This window comes from Nerophis ophidion, linkage group LG10, assembly GCF_033978795.1.
Source record: "Nerophis ophidion isolate RoL-2023_Sa linkage group LG10, RoL_Noph_v1.0, whole genome shotgun sequence".
Classification (NCBI taxonomy): Eukaryota; Metazoa; Chordata; class Actinopteri; order Syngnathiformes; family Syngnathidae; genus Nerophis; species Nerophis ophidion.
In genome coordinates this window covers 25,646,213-25,668,515 of record NC_084620.1, presented here as the reverse complement: position 1 = coordinate 25,668,515, position 22,303 = coordinate 25,646,213, and the positions used below count along the sequence as shown (strand labels likewise).

At 40.8% G+C, this 22,303-nt stretch overlaps 1 protein-coding gene across 2 annotated transcripts in view; it reads right to left on the bottom strand.

The window, feature by feature from the left end:
- Nucleotides 1-22,303, bottom strand: part of gys2 (glycogen synthase 2) — a 49,221-nt gene that overhangs the window by 16,856 nt on the left and 10,062 nt on the right. For both annotated transcript variants that reach the window (XM_061913181.1, XM_061913183.1), the window contains 11 exons: nucleotides 10,460-10,604; nucleotides 9,838-9,955; nucleotides 9,044-9,164; nucleotides 8,847-8,953; nucleotides 8,681-8,740; nucleotides 8,534-8,612; nucleotides 6,139-6,252; nucleotides 3,065-3,191; nucleotides 2,136-2,231; nucleotides 1,896-2,059; nucleotides 1,513-1,593 (listed from right to left, as the gene is read on the bottom strand). In XM_061913181.1, coding sequence (XP_061769165.1) covers nucleotides 1,513-1,593; nucleotides 1,896-2,059; nucleotides 2,136-2,231; nucleotides 3,065-3,191; nucleotides 6,139-6,252; nucleotides 8,534-8,612; nucleotides 8,681-8,740; nucleotides 8,847-8,953; nucleotides 9,044-9,164; nucleotides 9,838-9,955; nucleotides 10,460-10,604 — 1,212 coding nt within the window. The remainder of the gene's footprint in view (nucleotides 1-1,512; nucleotides 1,594-1,895; nucleotides 2,060-2,135; nucleotides 2,232-3,064; nucleotides 3,192-6,138; nucleotides 6,253-8,533; nucleotides 8,613-8,680; nucleotides 8,741-8,846; nucleotides 8,954-9,043; nucleotides 9,165-9,837; nucleotides 9,956-10,459; nucleotides 10,605-22,303) is intronic.

Below are 22,303 nucleotides of genomic sequence, written 5' to 3'. Positions count from 1 at the left end.
CCCCAAGAACAACTATCTAAACTGAGATTTAAACAAGATCCAGAGACACTGAATAGTTAAATGGAATTGTGTATATGTATATAGTACTTGTGTTTTTCTCTTTAAATTACTTTCATATTGAATGGCCATTCAACTCATTGTGTGTGTATATATCTGCTGTCCATCACTAATTCTTTAATACACGGTGTCAACCAAACTACAATTCAAGCTTTGCCTCTCTCTACGAGTTGAAACTAGTCTTCTGTTCCTAGCCCATAACACCCCATATATTTATTGCATTGCTTTGTAGCACGTATATGTCACAGAATCCTGGGAGGGTTGAAGCTTGCTGTGTTCGCTGAAACAATGTCGTGGAGTGGAAGCGTCACTGCCGCGGGCAGCACGAGCGGATACGGAAGGAACATCAACGTAATGGCGCATCTCCGTCTCCCGTGCACGAAGCTTTCTCCACGTGCCTATATCAAAGGCGTTCTTTTTCCAGCTAGACGCGAAGGAATCTTTTGCTGGGTCCATACTGTAATGACTGATTGGCATAGTAATGCCGGGTTTGTCCCTCCGTGGATGCGTCGACAAGGACACAGCAATAGTAAGTTTAAATGATTTATTAAACTTAACAAAAGCAGGCTACGAACAAAAATACTGGAGCTAACAGACAAAATAAACCAAGGGCGCTAACATAAAAGCTAGGAATAGAAAACATAAAAACTAAGACTGGCACAAAGGCACACAAAAAAGGAAAAACAATTCATCAGCATGAGAGCTGGAATAAAACAAAGGTTTAGCGTGAAAAGCTAGCGAGAATATACTTACATGAAGTCAGTCAATACTGTTGCTAGAAGGCAAATTTATGGACCCAGACTGAACAAAGAAAAGCTTATATAGGGAGAAATCAAGGAGAACCAGGTGTGTGTAGAAAACGAGAAGCAGGTGAAATCAATGTCTAACCATGGTAACGGACTAAACAGGAAGTAAGTGGGTCAGAAGAGAATGAAACAAAGATGGAAAAATAAACATGTGAAGATCTGAGTCACGGATCGCAACATATACGTCGTTAACTGCCGCAACAATGCGTGTTCATGACACTACACATCACTTAACATCATAAATAATTTTTCTGGGTGTCAAGAAGCTATTATAAATTATCCATCCATCCATTATTGTCTGCCCTTGTCCCTTTTTTGGGGGGGTTGCGGGTATTATAAATTATATTGTAAATAATTTGATGTGTGTATACTATTTTATAAATAGATAACACAATAAATACATGACATAGATAAAATGATGATATAATCATAATTAAATTTACAAATAATATAAAACTAAAATAATGTGAAGTAACCACTATGTGGTGCTTTCCTGGAGTAGTCAATTGTTTGTAATTATTTGCTAGTAAACATACAACACAGGATTACTAATTTAGCCTGACATTTGTGCTAACATGTTACAGTATTGAGTAGATGTAGAGGTTAGTTATTACACTGAAATTTGTTGCTTAGTACAGTTATTTCTTACCTTCAGAGGGGCCATTGGGTCCACTTTGAACTTGTCAGGGAAGGCTCTGCTGAGTGCAAGGTGGCGTGCATGTATGTAGAACTGTTAACAAAATGTCCGTAAACCATTCAAGTCAAATGAGTCATAAGAGCATTGTTGTTGTTGTTGTCATTACTATTGTTTTCTGGTCTCACATTTCTCTCAAGAAAAAATTATAATTTAAATTAACCACTGCCGTTATTTGAATCCTGGACAATTACTAGAAGACAATTGCCCATCAACATTTTAACTACTGTGTTTAATTAAGTTTTAAACTTTTTCTTGAAAAATACTAAAATAAGTAACATATTTCTCTGCATATACAAGAAGAAAATAGAATAGTCTTAAGTTTTGCATTAACAAACCCGTCCTAGGTATCTCCAGTCCAACAGGTCAGACAATCTCTCAGCTCTGTTTCGTTGGATGATGCGCTGACGACGGGACTGTTGGCAGAAACTGAACATGAACTGAGTCAACTGATTACAGGACTCCTCAGCAGAACGGAACCGCCGGTCCACAATGTAAATACCTGAAGCCAGGAAGAGATCAATTGCATTAATACAACAATACAGTATCTTTGTGCATGTGCGTATGTGTGCACACACCATAGGCAGCAGGGTCGGATACATGCTCCTCCATGAAGCAACCAAAACCAGACAGATTGGTGGTCACACTGGGAATGCCCATGACAGTGCATTCACCTGGGGAAGCAAAAAAAATCACCTAAGGTTAATATGTACATGATTTATGGAGAGGTGGTTGGAGGTAAAACTGAGAATCTAACATCAAGATGATCTAAAACATGCCCGTCTGACCGAAATATATTAATGTTTAATGGTCACTACAGTATTGTTGAAGAGGCTTCATCTGCTGGATGTGGTTGGTCACTGCCCCACTTGACCTCAATACAAATGAACTATAAGTGAAATTAACGGTTTATTTATTTGAGGTCTCACCCAAATGTAATTGGTTCTTGCTATGAGTGTGCCACATTTGACAGTTTCATTAAAATTGGTTGTGTAAGTATTGCCCACCAGTACAACTTTCAATCAATCATTATTCAAGTCAGACACAACAAAACTAAAGGGAAGCTGAGGAAGATACATATTTTTGAAGGCCTCCAAATTACTGAGAACACAAGAATAGTTGTTAATGTAACATACAGGTAAAACTCCAAAAATATAAAAATTGTGCAACATTCAACTTCGAATGTGAAACTAATATGTGATATAAACTCATTACAAGCGAAATAAGCTATGCCAAGCCTTTATTTGTTGTAATTTTGATGATCATGGCTTACAGTTTTTGACAACCCAAAATTTTCTGAGATTTTCAATTCATGGTTTTCATAAACCAAGCATTATTCACAATGTATTTCAAAAGAAGGCTTGAAACATATTGAGTTACCTGTTATGAGCATAAGTCAAATACTAGCTTCACCTCGTAAATCTAATTTCAAACAAACATTAAAACAAATTTTGTTTCACCTGTATGTGATCAATAGAGAAAATTCTAAAGATTGTTGATACCATACCTGGTGTGTAACCCCAAGGCTCATAGTAAGAGGGAAATACTCCAAGGTTACAGCCACGGACAAAGTCCTCATAGTCCATGGGCAACAGGGGACTAGTGGAGGACAAGAACTCAGGATGGAAGATAACCTGAGCAGGACAGGAGAGAAAATGTACAAACTAATCAGAAACCCCTCACCGAATTTGGATATTTGGAAAACTTTGCCTCTAATGTAACACAAAACCTTGACAAGGTTTGAGTTAGGGCTCAGCAATATATCGATACACTCGATATATCTCGGGTTTGTCTCTGTGCAATATAGAAAATGACTATATTGTGATATTCGAGTATACGTTCTCACACAGTTGCTTTTAGTTGCAGGCATTACACTACATGCGTTTCCCACTCTTTCTTGTCTCTCCTTCTCACAGAGACATAAAAACAAGCACACCTTCTTACATATGTCACATGTGCAACGTCACACACTCCCGCAGAGCAGACAGGTAGCGACCTGGTAACATTAGCTGTGATGCTAACGGTGCGGTGCGGGTAGTAGTATGAGAGAGAGAATGTGCCAATCTGTTAACAAATGGAGGAAGAATTAATTCCCAAGAAAAACATTGTCTGGCGGTGGTTTAGCTTCAAGCTGGAATATGTTGAACATTTATGCGGCAAAAACGTTGCTACAAAAAGTAGCACCCACTGCCAATATAGCATCATTTGAAAAGTCACCCGCTAGAGAATGAAGAGTGCATGAAACTCCGCAGGTCAAAATCTCCGGCCGGTGCCACACCAACAAAATGCCGAAGCAACTATTTCCACATCAACACCGTTTGAAAAAAAAATCAACAGAAGGAGATAACGTCCGCAGTAACCTACCACCTAGCGAAGGACATACACTATTTGATTTCCTGTTGTTCAGCTCATTTTTGACTCAATGTGACCAATGGCTCACCTGCACTGGCTTCCTGTGCATTTAAGATGTGACTTAAAGGTTTAACTACTTACGTATAAAATACTACACGGTCTAGCTCCAGCCTATCTTTCCGATTGTACCATATGTACCGGCAGGAAATTTGTGTTCAAAGAACTCCGGCTTATTAGTGATTCCCAGAGCCCCAAAAAAGTCTGCGGGCTATATAGCGTTTTCTCTTCGGGCTCCAGTACTATGGAATGCCCTCCAGGTAACAGTTAGAGATGCTACCTCAGTAGAAGCATTTAAGTCCCATCTTAAAACTCATTTGTATACTCTCACCTTTAAATAGACCCCCTTTTTAGACCAGTGGATCTGCCGTTTCTTTTCTTTTCTCCTCTGCCTCCCTCTCCCTTGTGGGGTCGGGGGCGCACAAGTCTGGTGGCCATGGATGAAGTGCTGGCTGTCCAGAGTCAGAATCCGGGGTGGATCGCTCGCCTGTGAATCGGTTGGGGACATCTCTGTGCTGCTGACCCTTCTCAGGTCGGGATGGTCTCCTGCTGGCCCCACTATGGACTGGACTCTCACTATTATGTTAGATCCATAGATCCACTATGGACTGGACTCTCACTATTATGTTAGACCCACTATGGACTGGACTTCCACAATATTATGTCAGACCCACTCGACGTCTATTGCATCCGGTCTCCCCTAGAGGGGGGGAGGGTTACCCACATTTGCGGTCCTCTCCAAGGTTTTTCAAAGTCATTCTCATCGACGTACCACTGGGTTGTGAGTTTTTCCCTGCCCTTATGTGGGTGCTGAACCGTGGATGTCGTTGTGGCTTGTGCAGCCCTTTGAGACACTTGTGATTTAGGGCTATATAAATAAACATTGATTGAATGATTGATTGATTTTTATTGGACAGTCATTGAAATATCTTGTGTGACATCATAAACAAAAGTGCACTTTATTTATTTTTAACTATTGTAGTGGCGTTCTGTACAAAAAGTACACTTTAATTTAGTGATGTTTTGATAAGTCATCTTGGTGACAACATTCACAAAAGTGCACTAATAGCTTGTTTTAAAATGTCTCTGACAATCTTGCACTTTCTGTTTTGGAAATGACATAAATGTTTGTGCCACTGCTCGATAACGGTTTAATAAATACAGTTTGGGTCAAATGACTTAGTTGTGATTTCTCTCTCTGCATGAAAGTTTAAATTTAGTATATGTTAATGCAGTATGAACAAGAGTGTTTTAATGTAGACACATAGAATAGTCATACTGGTGTGATTATAGGCATCAAGTGTTAATTTAAGGCTAAGGCAAAATATCGAGATATCATGTATCGTGACATGGCCTAAAAATATTGAGATCTTAATAAAAGGCCATATCACCCAGCCCGAGTTTGAGTCAAACATAAATAATATGAACCATCACTATGAAGGACCTCCACACACCTCAGTTTATCAAGCATCAAATGATCAACTTGTTTTGTTTTTCTTTTCTTGGGTCTTTTGATGCATTAATTTAATTGATACATGTTTTTACAGAAATTCACAAATTTCATGTCAACAAAATCTGTCATTTTAGTTGGGTACTTTTTTAGAAAAAGTAGAAGTAGACCAGGAATGGCTGTCATAATAATAACTGTATGTACTATTGTTAATCTAAATGCCTTATATTTATTGTGCAAAATCCAAGTCCACGCACATTTGTTGTAGGTGATGCTGGTGGTTTTTTATAGATGCACATTTATCCGCATTTGTGATTGCTTTTCTTTTTTTCAAAATAAATATACATATTCTTTCGAAATGCACATTTTGTACATTATCCTGTAATCTATCTTTTTATTTTGTTGTATCATGTGTACTGTAAGTTTTTATTTTTAAATGTTCCTGTATGTCCAGCACATGTCGCGGGACCCCAATGAAAAAATTGATGACATTGACGTTAATAAGCAGGTCCAACTTAAACAGGCTCCACTATATCAGCACGCATAACGTCACCATAAACATCTTCAATTGTTACCAAAGTTAAGGCAGTGTGGTTTATAGTGAAACAATTAGATGCATGAGGCACATCTGTAATTACCTTTGCTTTACACTTTTATCATTTACCATTTTGCGTCTTAAAGGCGAACAAAGGCAAACATCACATAGGGAAGCAATTGTACACCTTAATGCGGTCATTCCTGGAATTGAATAGGCCAATTCGTCTGATGTTACTCAGAATGGGATCTGTTGAGTCATCCAGCATGTTGTGGGTTGTCACTGGAGGGAGGCTGTGTCTCTGTAAATATACAATCATAAAAGATGTAAGCCCTTAAATATTTATTTCAGCCATGTTTGATTATATAATGTACAAGAAGTGGATGTCCACATTTAAATTATTTTTCTTTGTTATATTTTACAAAAATTTAAGGTATGTACAGGTTCAAATACTGTAGATCAGTGGTCCCCAACCAGGTACCGGGCCGTGGCCCGATTGGTACCGGGCCGCAAAATAATTTTTTATTAAAAAAAAATAAAATAAAATTGTTATTATTTTTTATTAAATCAACATAAAAAACACAATATACACTTACATACACTTACAATTAGTGCACCAACCACAAAAACCTCCCTTTTTCATGACAAAAACGTCCCTTTTTCATGACAAAGAAGAAAAAAGAAAAAGAAAAAAAAGGACACCCAGAGGGCATGGCTTGTGTATTAAGCTTCCTTATTGGTGTGTCCTGATTGCCAATAAGTGACAGGTGAGAAAGGCTACACTCCGGCCAGAAGAGAAATGGCAGGAAATTGAAACAAGAAAACAAGAGCGCTGAAACAGAACTAACACTAAGCAGCATCAAGCAGCAAGTATGTTTAGTTTGAATATCAAAATATTTAAAAAATATGTTTATTGCGCCCGCATTTAAATATTTTATTCAGTATTAATAGTAAAATGATTTACATTGAAGTGTTATAAGAGACTGAGTCACCCGACTGACTAGTACATTTTCCTAGCAGGAAGTATTGATCTTAACACACATTATGGAAACCTCAGATTAATGACATCTGATTAGGCTCCCATCCAAATGCATAAAACATAAAACTGGTGAAGCTTTTACTCTTTTCCTTGTGATTAGGTGTCATTTAATGTGCCTTCACTTGACTCCAATCAATTCCGATTACCTGTTGTTTATAGCACAATTATTCTCAGCAAATCATAGACTTGCTGAATTTGCAGTCAAGACAAAAAGCTGTGTTCACAAAAAATACTTTAATTTGCAAAATGTAAGAACTTTTGGTTAAAGAGTGGGTAATGTTACAACAATCCTTTTTTATGTCAATTCAGAATACTCATTGCGCCATTTCCCACCACATATTGTATGTTATGGTATGTATTTTTGTCATACTCTTGTCTTCTGTTATGTGAAGATGTCAGAACTTTTCCCTCAACTCTGCTTTGACTTATTGTTTTTCGCCTCCTGCTTTAGATACCAATATTTTACTAGTTTGTTTTTGACTGCATTACTTGTCCTCATTGTTCCATTCTCAGTAGGTTTTTCATTTCTGTTCCATCCCGTCACTAGTTATATTCGTCTCAGTGGTTACTGATACTTTTTGTTTTGTTTTCCCTACTTGATACCTTCCTTTTTTCGCGTGTTTCACTAATTTGGACATGTAGGAAGCTGGGTAATAAACTGAGACTCACTCATCAACTATTTTCTCTGCATCAGGGTCCAAACAACCCAGTTCATCACACCAGACTCGTCGCCAATCCTATTTGCACTCCATTTCAAATATCAGAAATATTGACGTTAAGATAAATGTATTTAATTGAGGAATGTTTTAATAGGCATGTATATTTTAACTGTCTTCTATTGCAGAGACCATCAGTCTATTAAACCACTCAGCACAGACAGTTTTAGTTGGGTTAGTTATTGCACTGACTTTCATTCATGCTGTTCTACACATCCCCCACACCCATTTTTGTAATTCACAAGCAGCTGCTGCCATCGCTCTCTTTTATTGTTACACTGCTTTGGAAATGCCTAATCGATTCATAAAAGTAGAGCTGAGGTTGTCAAACTGCAGTGGAACTCCATCTAGCAGACTATTTTCAACATCTCCTCAGTGTTGGAGATAATAAACTAATGGATGAGGGAAAAGCACAAAAGTCCATACATCCTTTCCACGATAATGGATGAAGGAAAAGTACAAAGGTCCATACATCCTTTCCACGATGGTGGTTGACTTCCATGTTGTACATTACCATCCTTTTGGTAAAATGTATATGTTTAGGACTCCTATTTTCTTTACTTATAATCAACACATTAAAGGCAGAATCATTAAATCCTTCAATGATCAGCTACACAATCTCATCAAGTACATGAATGCTGAACTGTAGTGTTATACTGTACATGTTATACTTTATTATAATTTGCTTGTAAATTATACATAATTATTGGGTTTTTTGACTGATAATGAAAAAAACATTTGGTTAGAAACCCTGGGGCTGTAAATGCTGAATAGTGAATAGGCATGATTCAATATTAATGCTTCATTTGAATTAGTTAAGTAATTACCTGAGTGGCATAAATGGCTCTCTTCATAATAGTAAGGTCATCTCGGTCCAGAATGGAGTTCATATTAGGGATCTGACCTCTAAGAAAAACACCAGTAATATTGTCCATTTACTGGTGGAAAAAAAGGAAATTTGACAATTTACATACTTTAATAGAGCATCATACAGCCGTTTCCCAAATTTTTCCTTCACAGTGTGGGCGGTGTCCCTATGACATAAAAGCACAAGGAGCTTAGAGTTGTTTGTATTAGGTAGTATACTTCAATAAACTACACATGCGTAACATGCAGTCAATAAAACATAGCATTGCATACCAGAGTTGTTTGCGTACAGCTTGCCCCTTCAGGGACTCCACATTGAAGTTGTTGGTTTTTGCTGGCATAATAAAGAAAACTACTACTGTTATGTCGTTTCTGTGGACCTGTCCAGAGGGAGGCAGAACAGGAAAAAAAGATTTACACAAGCAGCAGGATGATCTCTACATGTTGACTTCATCTAATGCAGGCCTCACCCTCAGCAGGTAGTTCAGCCTGGAAAGCGACTCAAGGAAAATATCAGCACCTTTGTTGGAGAACTCATAGCGTCCAGCAATGAAAAAGAAAAGGGTTTTCTCTAAGTTGAAGTCCAGATGTCTGTAAAAGTGAATGGATTGAAATCAAAACATCACACACAACCATTAGTACATCTGAATACAGTATACACATATGACGCAACAAGGAATTATTTTAGTTTATGTTGACTTTAACTTCATCATTATGGCTAACTAGCATAATCATGTAGTACAAGCAGTCTGTGTGATTTACAGTAGGGAAGGGATGCATCTGGCCCCATTCCTTGGGGGATCTTTCATGAGAGGAAGAGGGGGGTTTAAGGATTTTATAATGCAATCTGCTGAAAATTATGGAAAGCGCCACTTTACATAGCACCTGACACATTGGTGAATGTTGAAATTACCAGGTAACACATTTTAGGATATTCAACACTCTATTACCGTGGACAGTGCATACACCTAATTTGTTATGTCTCATGTGTTAGATAAACCGTGACAAATGGGGCCATATGAATCCCCTTCCTATTGTAATTCATAGATATACTGTACAGATAAATCTAGTGTACTTTTTTAATGTTTTATTTCTGGGTCAAATGCAGAGGATAATTTCACCACATCTAGTGTGTGTGACTATCGTTGGGACTTTAACTTAAATTTAATACCACCGTACATTATGTTGCTGGAGATAAGGCAAATAATGAGAAAAACGGTTGTTGCATGTTTGTGTCTTTTTCATACCTAGAGAGTCTACCCACCCGTAAAAGTGTCCTCTGACAAACTCCTGGATGCGAGCCTTGTTGATGGAGTGCAGGTTTTGGAACTCATGCATGGCAGAGAATTTTTTCACATTCAGCCCATTGGGAGTCACTGTATCTGTTGGATCAACACAGGTTTAGTTGAAGAAAAACAACAATGCTAGTGTATTATGCTCTCTAAAGTGTGAGAAATGGGGACGAGGGGATTTACGGAAGCTAACTTCCGCTTCGGTTAAGCAAACTGGGTCAGTTGAGGGGGCTCACTGGACATTTTTTGGGCCCCAAAAAAATACATTAGCAGTAAAGGTAATAGTGGTCATAAATTTAAGTTTGGAATCATCATCCTGGCACAGCACACATTACCAAACACGGAACAAATATAGCAAGCAGAGCACAATAAGATTTTCTTGGGAAAACAAGAGGGTTGACAGGTATTCCAGGGAATGCTTAACAGATTTGTTTCTGTTGCCAAAAATAATTAAATAGGGCAAGAAATAGGAAAAAAACATATAAATCAAATGTGTTTTTAAATCGTTGAAGATGTTTGTAAAATAACCAGATGTGTCTTGCTTGAGGCCCTCAAATGGACAAGGCCAATGGTACAGTTAAACAAAACGTCTACCTGGCTTTCTGTGCAGGATGTGATTGGCCTCCACAGCAGTGATCTGGGAGACTGTGGTAAAGACATGAGAACAGTGGACAGCAGCTCTCTCCAGACAGTAGCGATGGTAGATCTGTCGTTCACCAGCCTCTTTATCAATGTTGAACTACAATAATTACACATTAAACACACAAAAACTGTATTAGTTTTATGGACGATTACAAGTAGACTGCTGACATCAGGTATTTTAAGATTTATTAATTTTTACTGTGAATTAATGTCCAATCATCCATCCATCCATTTCCTGTACCACTTGACCTAAACAAGTTCACGTTCACAGTCTCTGCATAATTACCTGCATGTTTTTTAAGATGTACTCTGTAGCAGACAGAGAATATACAAACTCCACAAAAAGATTGAAACAGACTTGATACTAACTTTTTGCCTATGCTGTGCACAAACCCGCGACCATACACCCCCGTTGATTGAGAGTAAATCAATTATTCAATCAAAGTTTATTCATATAAAGTAGACCTTAATCACAAGTGTCTCAAAGGGCTGCACAAGCCACATGGACATTTTCTGATCAGTTTCGTTCTCCCAGGCATGCAGACAGGCTTCGGACACAGCGTGCAGGTAGGAAAAAAGATTTATTTAAAATATAAATCAGACTGAGACAAAACTAAAAGAGCTAGCGTTGAGCTAGAAAATAAAATAGCCTAGCGTGGAAGCTAGCAGGTAGTGAGCAGGAAACAAAACGTTGTTACTTGTTGTGCGAAGACAAATTAGGAAGCAATACAGAACGAACGGAGAAGGCAGGCTTAAATAATGAGAGCAATCACAAGACAGGTGCACGTTCGGAACTGGCAGAGGTGGGTAGAGTAGCCAGAAATTGTACTCAAGTAAGAGTACTGTTACTTTAGAGATTTATTACTCAAGTAAAAGTAAGGAGCAGTCACCCAAATATTTACTTGAGTAAAAGTAAAAAGTATGTTGTGAAAAAACTACTCAAGTACTGAGTAACTGATAAATAACCTGGTCGTTTAATGATTACAGCATCAAATAATGCAGAAAAACATAAAAATAGCAATGAGCAAATTCAGAGCCAGGAATATCTCTTAAGCAACTAAAACAATAATATATATTAAATAATAATACATTAAAATAAAAAAATAAGGCAAATTGAGCCACAATAACTTAACAGCACCATAGGCTCAGTAGGCATTCATTGATTGACTGAAGCTTGTATTAGTAGATTGCACAGTACAGTACATATTCCGTACCATTGACCACTAAATGGTAACTCCCCAATAAGTTTTTCAACGTTAATCAATTACTTAATAAATGACCAAGTCGAGGTGATCTACCTCATATATACTGTACATATACACACACACATATATATATATATATATACATACATACATTTATATATACAGTATATAATTTATATATATTTATTTTGCCGTTTTTTAATGAAAATACATGCATGTTTAACACAAAGATTCCTATCTTTCATGAAGACAAGAATATAAGTTGGTGTATTATCTGATTCTGATGACTTGCATTGATTGGAATCAGACAGTATAGTGCTGATTACGTCCACGTTTTCAAATGGAGGCAAAAAAAAGTTCTTCCTTTCTGTCTAATACCACATGAAAGTCGTTGGTTTTTGGCATCTTATTTGTCCAGCTTCCATATTCGTTTTTATACGCTTTACAAGAAATACATTGGCGGCAAACTCCGTAGCTTGCTAGCTTGTTTGCGCTTGCTTTCGGAACTCCGTAGCTTGCTAGCTTGTTTGCGCTGGCTTTTGGAGACTCTTATTTTGTTAGCGCCGGCGCGATGGAGCGGCACTTTTATTGTGAAGACAGGAACTGTGCGATCAACCTTTAGGCTTTTGACGGGAAGTACGGTTGAAATAAAAAGTGTCTTTTTTCCTTTACACTTTTGATTGATTGATTGAAACTTTTATTAGTAGATTGCACAATACAGTACATATTCCGTACAATTGACCACTAAATGGTAACACCCCAATAAGTTTTTCAACTTTTTTAAGTTGGATTCGACGTGTCACGGTCACGTGACCGCCTGGCTCTGTTTGATTGGTCCAACGTCACCAGTGACTGCATGTGATTGGTGAAACGCAGGCATGCGTAGATCCTACTTTGAATGTGTGTTTGAAAAAAATCGAAACAAACAAAGCGTGCATTAACAGATCGATTAAAAAAAAGTAGCGAGTAGCGAGCTGAATGTAGATAAATGGAGCGGAGTAAAAGTAGCGTTTCTTCTCTATAAATATACTCAAGTAAAAGTATGTTGCACAAAAACTACTCTTGGAAGTACAATTTATCCCAAAAGTTACTCAAGTAGATGTAACGGAGTAAATATAGCGCGTTACTACCAACCTCTAGGAACAGGCACCAGGTGAAAATAATCAGTAACCATGTAAACCAAACTGAGAGGTGCACAAACAAGAGCCGAAGGAGACAAAACTAACAGAAAACACAAAAAAAACTCAAAAATCTAAATCAAAATACGATCCGGTCAGCGGATTATAACAGGACACCCCCCCTTAAGGGACAGATTCCAGATGTCCCGTGGAAAAACTTCAAACCCCCCCCAACTATAAGACAGTTCATGAGTCAAGGGAGGGCGGAGGGAGGACATGGCGGAGGGTCGCCAGGCCACGTGTCCCCGAATCCATAGGGGACAAGTCAGGTGGCGGCGGCGAATGGAACTCCGCTGCCGCAATTGTCGAGGCGGGCGACCTCGAAAAAGGCAGAGAAGGTAGGCCTGAGTGGCGCCAGAAGTTCATCAGCCGGAGAGTTCTAAGACAACGTCTTGGGTGTCACTGCTGTTTGCGCCACTGGCATCCATACCCTGACCTCGGAGAGAGCCGCTTGCAGGCCCCTGATTGCTGCTTGCGCAGCAGGCCAGCTCGAGGTCGCTGAGACGTCGTCGTGGAAGCAGAAGGCGGCGCCATCGTCGCCGTGGAAGCATGAGGCAGCGCCATCATCGCCGTGGAAGCAGGAGGCGGAACCGTCGTCGCTGTGGAAGCAGGAGGCGGAGCCGTCATGGCCGTGGAAGCGGGAAGCGGCATCGTCACCTTGGAAGCAGGAGGCGGTGTCGTCGTCGTCGTCGTGGAAGCAGGAGGCGGTGTCGGCGTCGCCATCGCCGTGGAAGCAAGAGGCGGCGTCGTCGTCGTCGCCATGGAAGCAGGTGCTGGTGTGGGAACCAGCCATGGAGCAGGTGCTGGTATAGGAACCAGACTTGGAGCAGGTGCTGGTGTGGAAACCAGACTAGGAGCAGGTGATGGTGTGGAAACCAGACTTGGAGCAGGTGCTGATGTGGAAACCAGACTTGGAGCAGGTGCTGGTGTGGAAACCAGACTTGGAGCAGGGGCTGGTGTGGAAACCAGACTTGGACAAGGTGCTGGTGTGGAAACCAGACTTGGAGCAGGTGCTGGTGTGGAAACCAGAATTGGAGCAGGTGCTGATGTGGAAACCAGACTTGGGGAAGGTGCTGGTGTGGAAACCAGACTTGGGGCAGGTTTTGGTGTGGAAACCAGACTTGGGGCAGGTTTTGGTGTGGAAACCAGACTTGGGGCAGGTGCTGGTGTGGAAACCAGACTTGGGGCAGGTGCTGGTGTGGAAACCAGACTTGGGGCAGGTGCTGGTGTGGAAACCAGACTTGGGGCAGGTGCTGGTGTGGAAACCAGACTTGGAGCAGGTGCTGGTGTGGAAACCAGACTTGGGGCAGGTGCTGGTGTGGAAACCAGACTTGGGGCAGGTGCTGGTGGCCTAGCCGGAGGTTGCGGCTTGGCGGGCCGAAAGACTAGTGGTGGTGACCGCGCCGGAGGTTGCGTCTTGGCTGGGCGCAGCTGTGCTACCTCCGTAGCACACTTCCTAGAATTAGCCCTCCCCCTCAAGAAGCGGATACCAAACACGCTCCCCGTGGTCTGGAATTGTAGACTCCTTCCCTTTTGATTGTCCAGAAAGTTTATTATGCTCTGCAAAAGCAGGCGGAGTGTACTCTGCCGCTTGGGATTGTTCCTCCAATCTCAGTTCAATTAGAACCCTCCGGTACCACTCATCCATCCAAGCAGGACAGTATTTCTCGAGGTGTGTCTCGAAAGATGGCTGAGTTGGAGCAGGAAGTGCAGTGGACAGAGAAGTGGGCGGAGCTTGAGCCATAGGGGTTGGGGCCAAAGTCATAAGGGTCAGAACTTGAGAATCAAAAGGTGACTGGGACTCACTAGACTCACAATCAACAAAAATGTCCTGATAGTGTTTAATTGTAGCGTCAAAGTCATTTGTAACTGGCGGACAGAAAGAATTTACCGAATTTTTAAAAATCTCGTTGTCTCTGACGCGATCAAACGTGGACGGGGGGACGTCATCGGGGGGCGTCAACGGAAGGACGTCATAGCTGCTGTCCCCATGATTGACAGGCCAGCCGGAAAAATCTTTGGCAAAGTGATCAATGGAATTACAGTACCAGACACCTGAGGGGAATCCTGGACGGTTTGTGGCTGGCTGAGTTCCGGAGGGGAGGATTGTGGGATTTGCGTGTCTCTTTCAGGAGGGGGGGTAGACTCCTCCCCTTTTGATTGTTCAGAAAGTCTATTATGCTCCCCAATAGCAGGCGGAGTGTACTCCGCCGCTTGGGATTGTTCCTCCAGTCTCATTTCAATTAGAACCCTCCGGTACCACTCATCCATCAAAGCAGGACAGTATTTCTCGAGGTGTGTCTCGAAAGATGGCTGAGTTGGAGCAGGAAGTGCAGTGGACAGAGGAGTGGGCGGAGCTTGAGCCATAGGGGTTGGGGCCAAAGACATAGGGGGCAGAACTCGAGAATCAAAAGGTGACTGGGACTGACTAGACTTACAATTAACAAAAATGTCCTGATAGTGTTTCATTGTAGCGTCAAAGTCATTTGTAACTGGCTGACAGAAAGAATTTACCGAACTAAAAAAAATGTCCTTGTCTCTGACGTCATCAAACGTGGACGGGGGGACTTCATCGGGGGGCGTCAACGGAAGGACGTCATAGCTGCTGTCCCCATGATTGACAGGCCAGCCGGAAAAATCTTTGGCAAAGTGATCAATGGAATTACAGTACCAGACACCTGAGGGGAATCCTGGATGGCTTGTGGCTGGCTGTGTTCCGGAGGGGAGGATTGTGGGATTTGCGTGTCTCTTTCGCGGGTCAAAGCCTTCTTGTAAGACTTTCGCTTTTGCTGACGCGTGTGAGCGGGCTGAGAGCGGACATCATCGGGCCAGATGGAGTCGATTGGGACCAACACTCCTCCAGGTCCCCACATCATTTCTTCATCTGGCGAACAGTGGAGCGTCTCTGCCTCCATCGCTCGGAGGACCATTCACGCACCTTAATCAACCTCCGAAATGCCTGAAGCGAGAGAACGTCTTCTTGCGTGCTTCCTACTGTAACGAGTCGGGTGCATGGTGATGAGGGTTTCACTCTCCCAGGGATGCAGACGGGCCTCGGACACAGCATGCAGGTAGGAAAAAATGATTTATTTAAAATATAAATCAGACTGAGACAAAACTAAGAGCTAGCGTGGGAGCTAGAAAACAAAATAGCCTAGCGTGGAAGCTAGCAGGTAGTGAGCAGGAAAAAAAAACATTGTTACTTGTTGTGCGAAGACAAAATAGGAAGCAAGACCGAATGAACGGAGAAGGCAGGCTTAAATAAAGACAGCAATCCCAAGACAGGTGCACGTTCGGAACAGGCGGCAGGTGAAAATAGTGAGTAACCATGGAAACCAAACAGAGGTGCACAAACAAGAGCAGAAGGAGTCCAAAACTAACAGAAAACACAAAAAGACTCAAAAATCTAAATCAAAATATGATCCGCAGCGGATCATAACAAGATCCCACAGCTATATCGAGCATCGCAAGTCAATGTGCTAAAATACAACCATGCTGAAAAGATAGCCAGAAGGAGATATGAAATCAAGATAAAGAAGGAGCTTTCAGATGGTAGTCTCAGCAGCAAGAAATAGTGGAACACTGTAAACAACCTGTCAGGAAAGTCAAACATTAATGTGTTGAAAGATGAACAGCAAGTATACATGACAGCAATAGATAAGAAAACCATCCTAGGAAACCAACTTATTTATATCAGACAGACACTTTGACTTCAGACCAAACCACAGCACAGCAGACATCCTAAATATCCGTACCCAAAATTTGTCAAACTCTCTTGACCAAGACCATGAGGTATGTGTGATTTCCCTTGACCTCAAAAGTTCCTTTGACAAAGGGTGGTAGAACGGTCTCTCCTCCAAGCTCTACTCTGAAGAAATAACTGGTAAACTGCTTTCCTGGATCAAGAGATACCCATCGGATTGTTCCATCAAAATTGAGCTATCTGGCCTGTTATCAAACTCTGCCTCCATCAATGCTTCAGTCCCTCTCGGATTAATACTTGGCCAAATCCAGTTCTCAGTCTTCATTGAAGACCTTGGGGATGAGGTTGAAAATCAGCTTTACTTCTATGCTGATGACACCACGTTATTGTGTGAAATCAACTACACAGACGATCCTGAGGCCAAGACAGCAAGCCTAAATAGAGACCTTGAGAGAATGAGGACCTGGGCAGACCGATGGACGGTGACCTTCGAGCCATCAAAATGCAAGGTTGTTACTATATCCAAAAAGAGAAACCCCATCCAGCTTGAACTTAAGTTTGGCACTACCAAATTTGCTGAAAAGGGGGAGCTAGAGATTCTGGTAGTCACAATCGACAGCAAGCTGACCCATCTCAAACATTTCTTCAAGAGGAGGCCAACGACTGGGTGCTAAGAGGAGAGTTGCTAGCAAACTTGATGTCAGAGACAGAGCAACTGTCTACAAGGTTCAGGTACGCAGCGTGAAGGAAAATGCTTAGCTGGTATGGATGAGTGCTAGTCCTACTACCCTAGGCCGACTTGACTCAATCCAAAGGAAGGTCGTGCGTATCATAGGCGTAACTGAAGAGGAAGCAAGATCAAAGCTGAACATTACATCCCTTGGGGCGGCATAGCTCGGTTGGTAGAGTGGCCGTGCCAGCAACTTGAGGGTTGCAGGTTCGATTCCTGCTTGTGCCATCCTAGTTACTGCCGTTGTGTCCTTGGGCAAGACACTTTACCCACCTGCTCCCAGTGCCACCCACACTGGTTTAAATGTAACTTACATATTGGGTTTCACTATGTAAAGCGCTTTGAGTCACTTGAGAAAAGCGCTATATAAATATAATTCACTTCACTTCACTCCATCAAATGCTCCAGGTGGTTAATGTGGATTCTTTTGTAGTGCTCTTGTGACTATATTAGTTTTGGACTTATTCAATCTATCCTCAAGGGTTATAGTTCACTTCAGCATGTAATATATATATGTATATATATATATATATATATATATATATATATATATATATATATATATATATATATATATATATATATATATATATATATATGTATATATATATATTTTTTTTTTTTTTTCCTGTGTGCCTCCTTGTCTGTCACTGAGTGATGGCTTCCACGCCTATCCCCGATCGACAATCAGGACTCAACTATCCCTAGATGCCAATCAGAGTGCTTCTTATGTCAGCCCTCTTCCACTAGACGGGTGTGGATCATTACAGTTTCTTTTCTGCAGCCTCTACTGGTTTGTGCTGTGCGACTCCAAGTACCATGTGTTTTTTTGTTTTCCGCATGCCATAGTGTCTTCCTAAGTTTTTGTATTACCGATATTATTTTGTTCCACTTTATCTAATAAAGGGAACCATCTAACCTGCATGTCGCTTCAAGTCTCTGCATCCTGGGGTCACGTTACAAGCAACTCTGCCATAACTTGACAATATTAATGTTATGTCCAGTCGACAGCTCGCTGTTTGCGTTAGTAACGTGTTTCCCCACCTTTATTGAGCAAACACACATACTCTTTACAATTTTAGAAATACCTAATACACTGCCGAACAAAATTGGCTAAATGGTTATGATATCCAGTTGTATAAATGATGTACATTTCACAGTGGTGGGCAGTCAGGGCCAGCAAGGCCTTCTCTGCTGGCCTAACATAACCAAAATCATGGTCATAATAATAAGTAATTGTTAATTGACTTTCCCTAAATATCTAAAAGTCTTCATATTCTCTTCAAGTCATATTATGCTCCTTCCAGTGCTGTTGTTTTTAGGTTAGAGTTTTTATCCAATCAGAATTCAGCTAGGTTATGTTTCCATGCTGTTCGAAATCTTCCCGGAGTTTTCAGAATCAACAATGCGGGCACATACAGATGATAGATAATTGTGATAGCCAATCAGATCACGAGGTGTTGTCAGTAAGGCCTTCTAGCTGGCCTCACGTTAAACATAACATTTACGCGTCCTGTGACTGGATACTCACTGTTTTGAGCCGCGGCGGTGCTATGCAGATCAGCGGAGCCACACCATGGACCGTTAGCGGATTAATTTAATGTAAAAGAACGGAACACATACAGTTCACAGACAGTTGTGATAGCCAATCAGATCACAAGTTGTTGACAGTAGCCTTTCTAGGTAGCCTGACGTGAAGGAGACTGTGATTACTGTAGATAGTCACCTGTCACTCCAAAGTGAGTATCCAATCACAAGTTGCAATTTACTGAAGCAGGAAGCGTTGCACCGTAGCCATACCGGGCTAGCAGAGAAATCATCAATATTCACTTTTTTAATCCACAAAGAAGGAGAACAAAATGTTGATTAGGTGGCACACACTGTATATATTTGCAAGGCCATTTGCAAGAAGGATATTTTAAACAGAAACTACATCTTGAGAGACGACGTCGGCCAACCCTGGAAGCAAGCTTAGCTGTCCTGGCGATGAAATGGGGAATTGCCCGCCACTTCCACTTAAATCAACAGACTACGAGCGGTACCACTGGCTTATACAGCGTTGAATGGGTGCTACAAATTTTGAGTTTGAATATTTTATTTCCTTATTTTTTCATGTTTAATGTTTTTTACAACTTTAATTTGGACAGTACCACATAAGATATCTTTAAATTGCTGATGCGGGTTTATTGATTTTTAAATGCGTCAGAAAATAGCCCATTTTGTACACTGTTGAGGTCGTTCAATACAAAGTCGTGCATAAATATGTTTCTGTATAGTATTTCTCCAGCAATGGTCATGTGGTGAGATAAATGATGGTATTTTGAGAGGTAATAATTGAAGTTGGACATCACTGAAGGCCTAGGTGGGAAACGCATGGCCTGCCACTGACATTTCACTATCTAGTGAAAGAGTATTTCATTGTTCTGCTGATCACAATACATTGTTGGCAGTGATGCTAAACAAAAAAAATTATCTTATCAAGACCAATTGAGCTAAATTTGATCATTAGTGGCCACATGCATGGACAGCACCTTTTAGCTCTTATTTCCAAAATCGTGTACACTACTGAATTGGGGTCTTATGGCCGCTTATGTGGACACTTATACTGCTATCTGCTGGTGTCAGAAGAGTATAACATACAATGGAATTTTGAAAAAAAGTGTAAAAAATAAATTTTGCATGTCACTACACATGAAGTACACGTTTGTGTACTTATAAATAATAAATAAATAAATGGGTTGTACTTGTATAGCGCTTTTCTACTTTCAAGGTACTCAAAGCGCTTTGACACTACTTCCACATTTACCCATTCACACACACATTCACACAATGATGGAGGGAGCTGCCATGCAAGGCGCTAACCAGCACCCATCAGGAGCAAGGGTGAAGTGTCTTGCTCAGGACACAACGGACGTGACGAGGTTGTACTTGGTGGGGATTGAACCACGGACCCTCAGGTTACGCACGGCCACTCTCCCACTTCGCCGCGAAGTCCCAATATATCCCTTATGGACTAAGTACATCATATCAAAAGATGATTCTTAGTTTTTATTCTAGATAGGGTCCAATAAGCCCAAATAGCAAAGATAAATCTTAAAAAAGAATGTAAACAAACAGCTTGGGCCTTAATAGGTTTAATTGTTTTATACGAGTGTAAAGAAGTTCATCCGTCATGATCAAACAATAGATAACCAGCAACTTTATGCATCTTAACGCTAAGAAAACAGAAATGTTGATAATCGGTCCTGCTTATCTAATAATACCACCTTAACTTTTGGCAACCAAACCAACCGAATTCCCTCACTTGAGTCACACATTAAGAGTGTGAATAAAACAGCCTCCTTTCATCGCTGTAATTTTACCATAATTCCTCCTATTTTGCCCACCACAAATGCTGGGATAATTACTCATGCATTTGTTAGTATCCTCTGCATTTGACCCATCACCCTCAATACCTGGGAGGTGAGGGGAGCAGTGAGCAGCAGCGGTGGCCGCGCCCGAGAATCATTTTGGTGATTTAACCCCCAATTCCAACCCTTGATGCAGAGTGCCAAGCAGCGAGGTAATTAATGTTGATATATTAATTGATTAATGTGGCAGCTCTGCGGCCTCCTGTCTTCTTTTTGTTGCAGAACCTGGGTTTTGGGTCATGGGCGGAACCCCCTCCGCGCACATCTGATACCCATTTCTTCTTAAGCTCTAAAGTCCATTCACTGTGCGCAAGTAGATTCTTGAAGCTTCACCCTTCCAGTCGTCTTCATCTCCTCTGCCCTGGCACCACTTACGCTTCTCGTTCTTGTGGCTCTTGTAACTGTTTCCTCTCCACATCTTTTGTGTGAAATTTCAGTTTCTCTACACTTTTTGTGGGCATCCTTTGTTATTTTTCCTCACTCCATTAAGAGTGCGCTTTTTGTGATTATCCTTATTACTACAGCGATGGCCAATCATGACATAATCACTGTTATTATAAACATTTAAAAAAACAGTGCTCCCATTTTGAACCTAATTAAGCATGAGAGTCAACTTTAAATCAATGTACGTTAACCTATGTGCTTACTTGTCTGTATAATAATCCTAAAATAATTCTAATTAACAGCACCTACTTGTTGATAAGCTAGATCAATGGATCATTCCCTTCTCTTGATGAGGTATCATTAAAAATCAATAAGGTTCTTTCTTGAGGGTTTTGGGTATAAATCAACATGATATGGTAATGGTGTTCATTTACAACCTCTGGATGTGTGTCCATCATAATGTGTTCTCAATATGCAAAGTGCAACATTCATACTTGGCATCATTTCAACAATAAAACAGATGAACTAAATATGGATTAACTGTTTAGGTCAAACAGTACACCTTTGTGGTCAATTACCCACTGAACCAGAGAGTGGCCTTTTGCTCCATGTTGACCTTTACAATGAGCCAATTACAACCCCTTGTCCTCACCCATTTACGCACATTTCAGAATCATTAATGATAATCTAAGTGTTTGGAAAGGTCTACAATATTTTTCAGTCTGTGTGCAAAATTACATCCGTACCCACATTAGTGAGTTCAAACTATTTGTAAGAGTGGATAATGGATAGGAACAGCTTTTTACCCTCTCTTAGGTTTAATGTATGTTATGAAGTGAGCGGTAAAATAAATTGGCAACTTGGTGTACTGTAAACAGTACAGTGGTACTTCGGTTTTAGCTAGTAACCTGCTACAAATGCCATAGATAGTAGTCACCGAGCCCGCAATTAAAAGTAGTTTTTCGGAAAACCCATCTTTTTGTGAAAGTTTGGTGGTGGAGGAGGAGGACTCTTCTTGGCACACACTTGAAGCAACTTTTTCACAGGCTGAAGGCACATTACCGCAAAACAAAAAGGTTAGCCAGACACTTCCTAATTCTTCAGATGAGACTGGAGGTTTGAATAGGATCCTGAATTGGGTAATACAACCAGCATTTTCGTTCTTCGAGTCGATCTTGGGCATTTT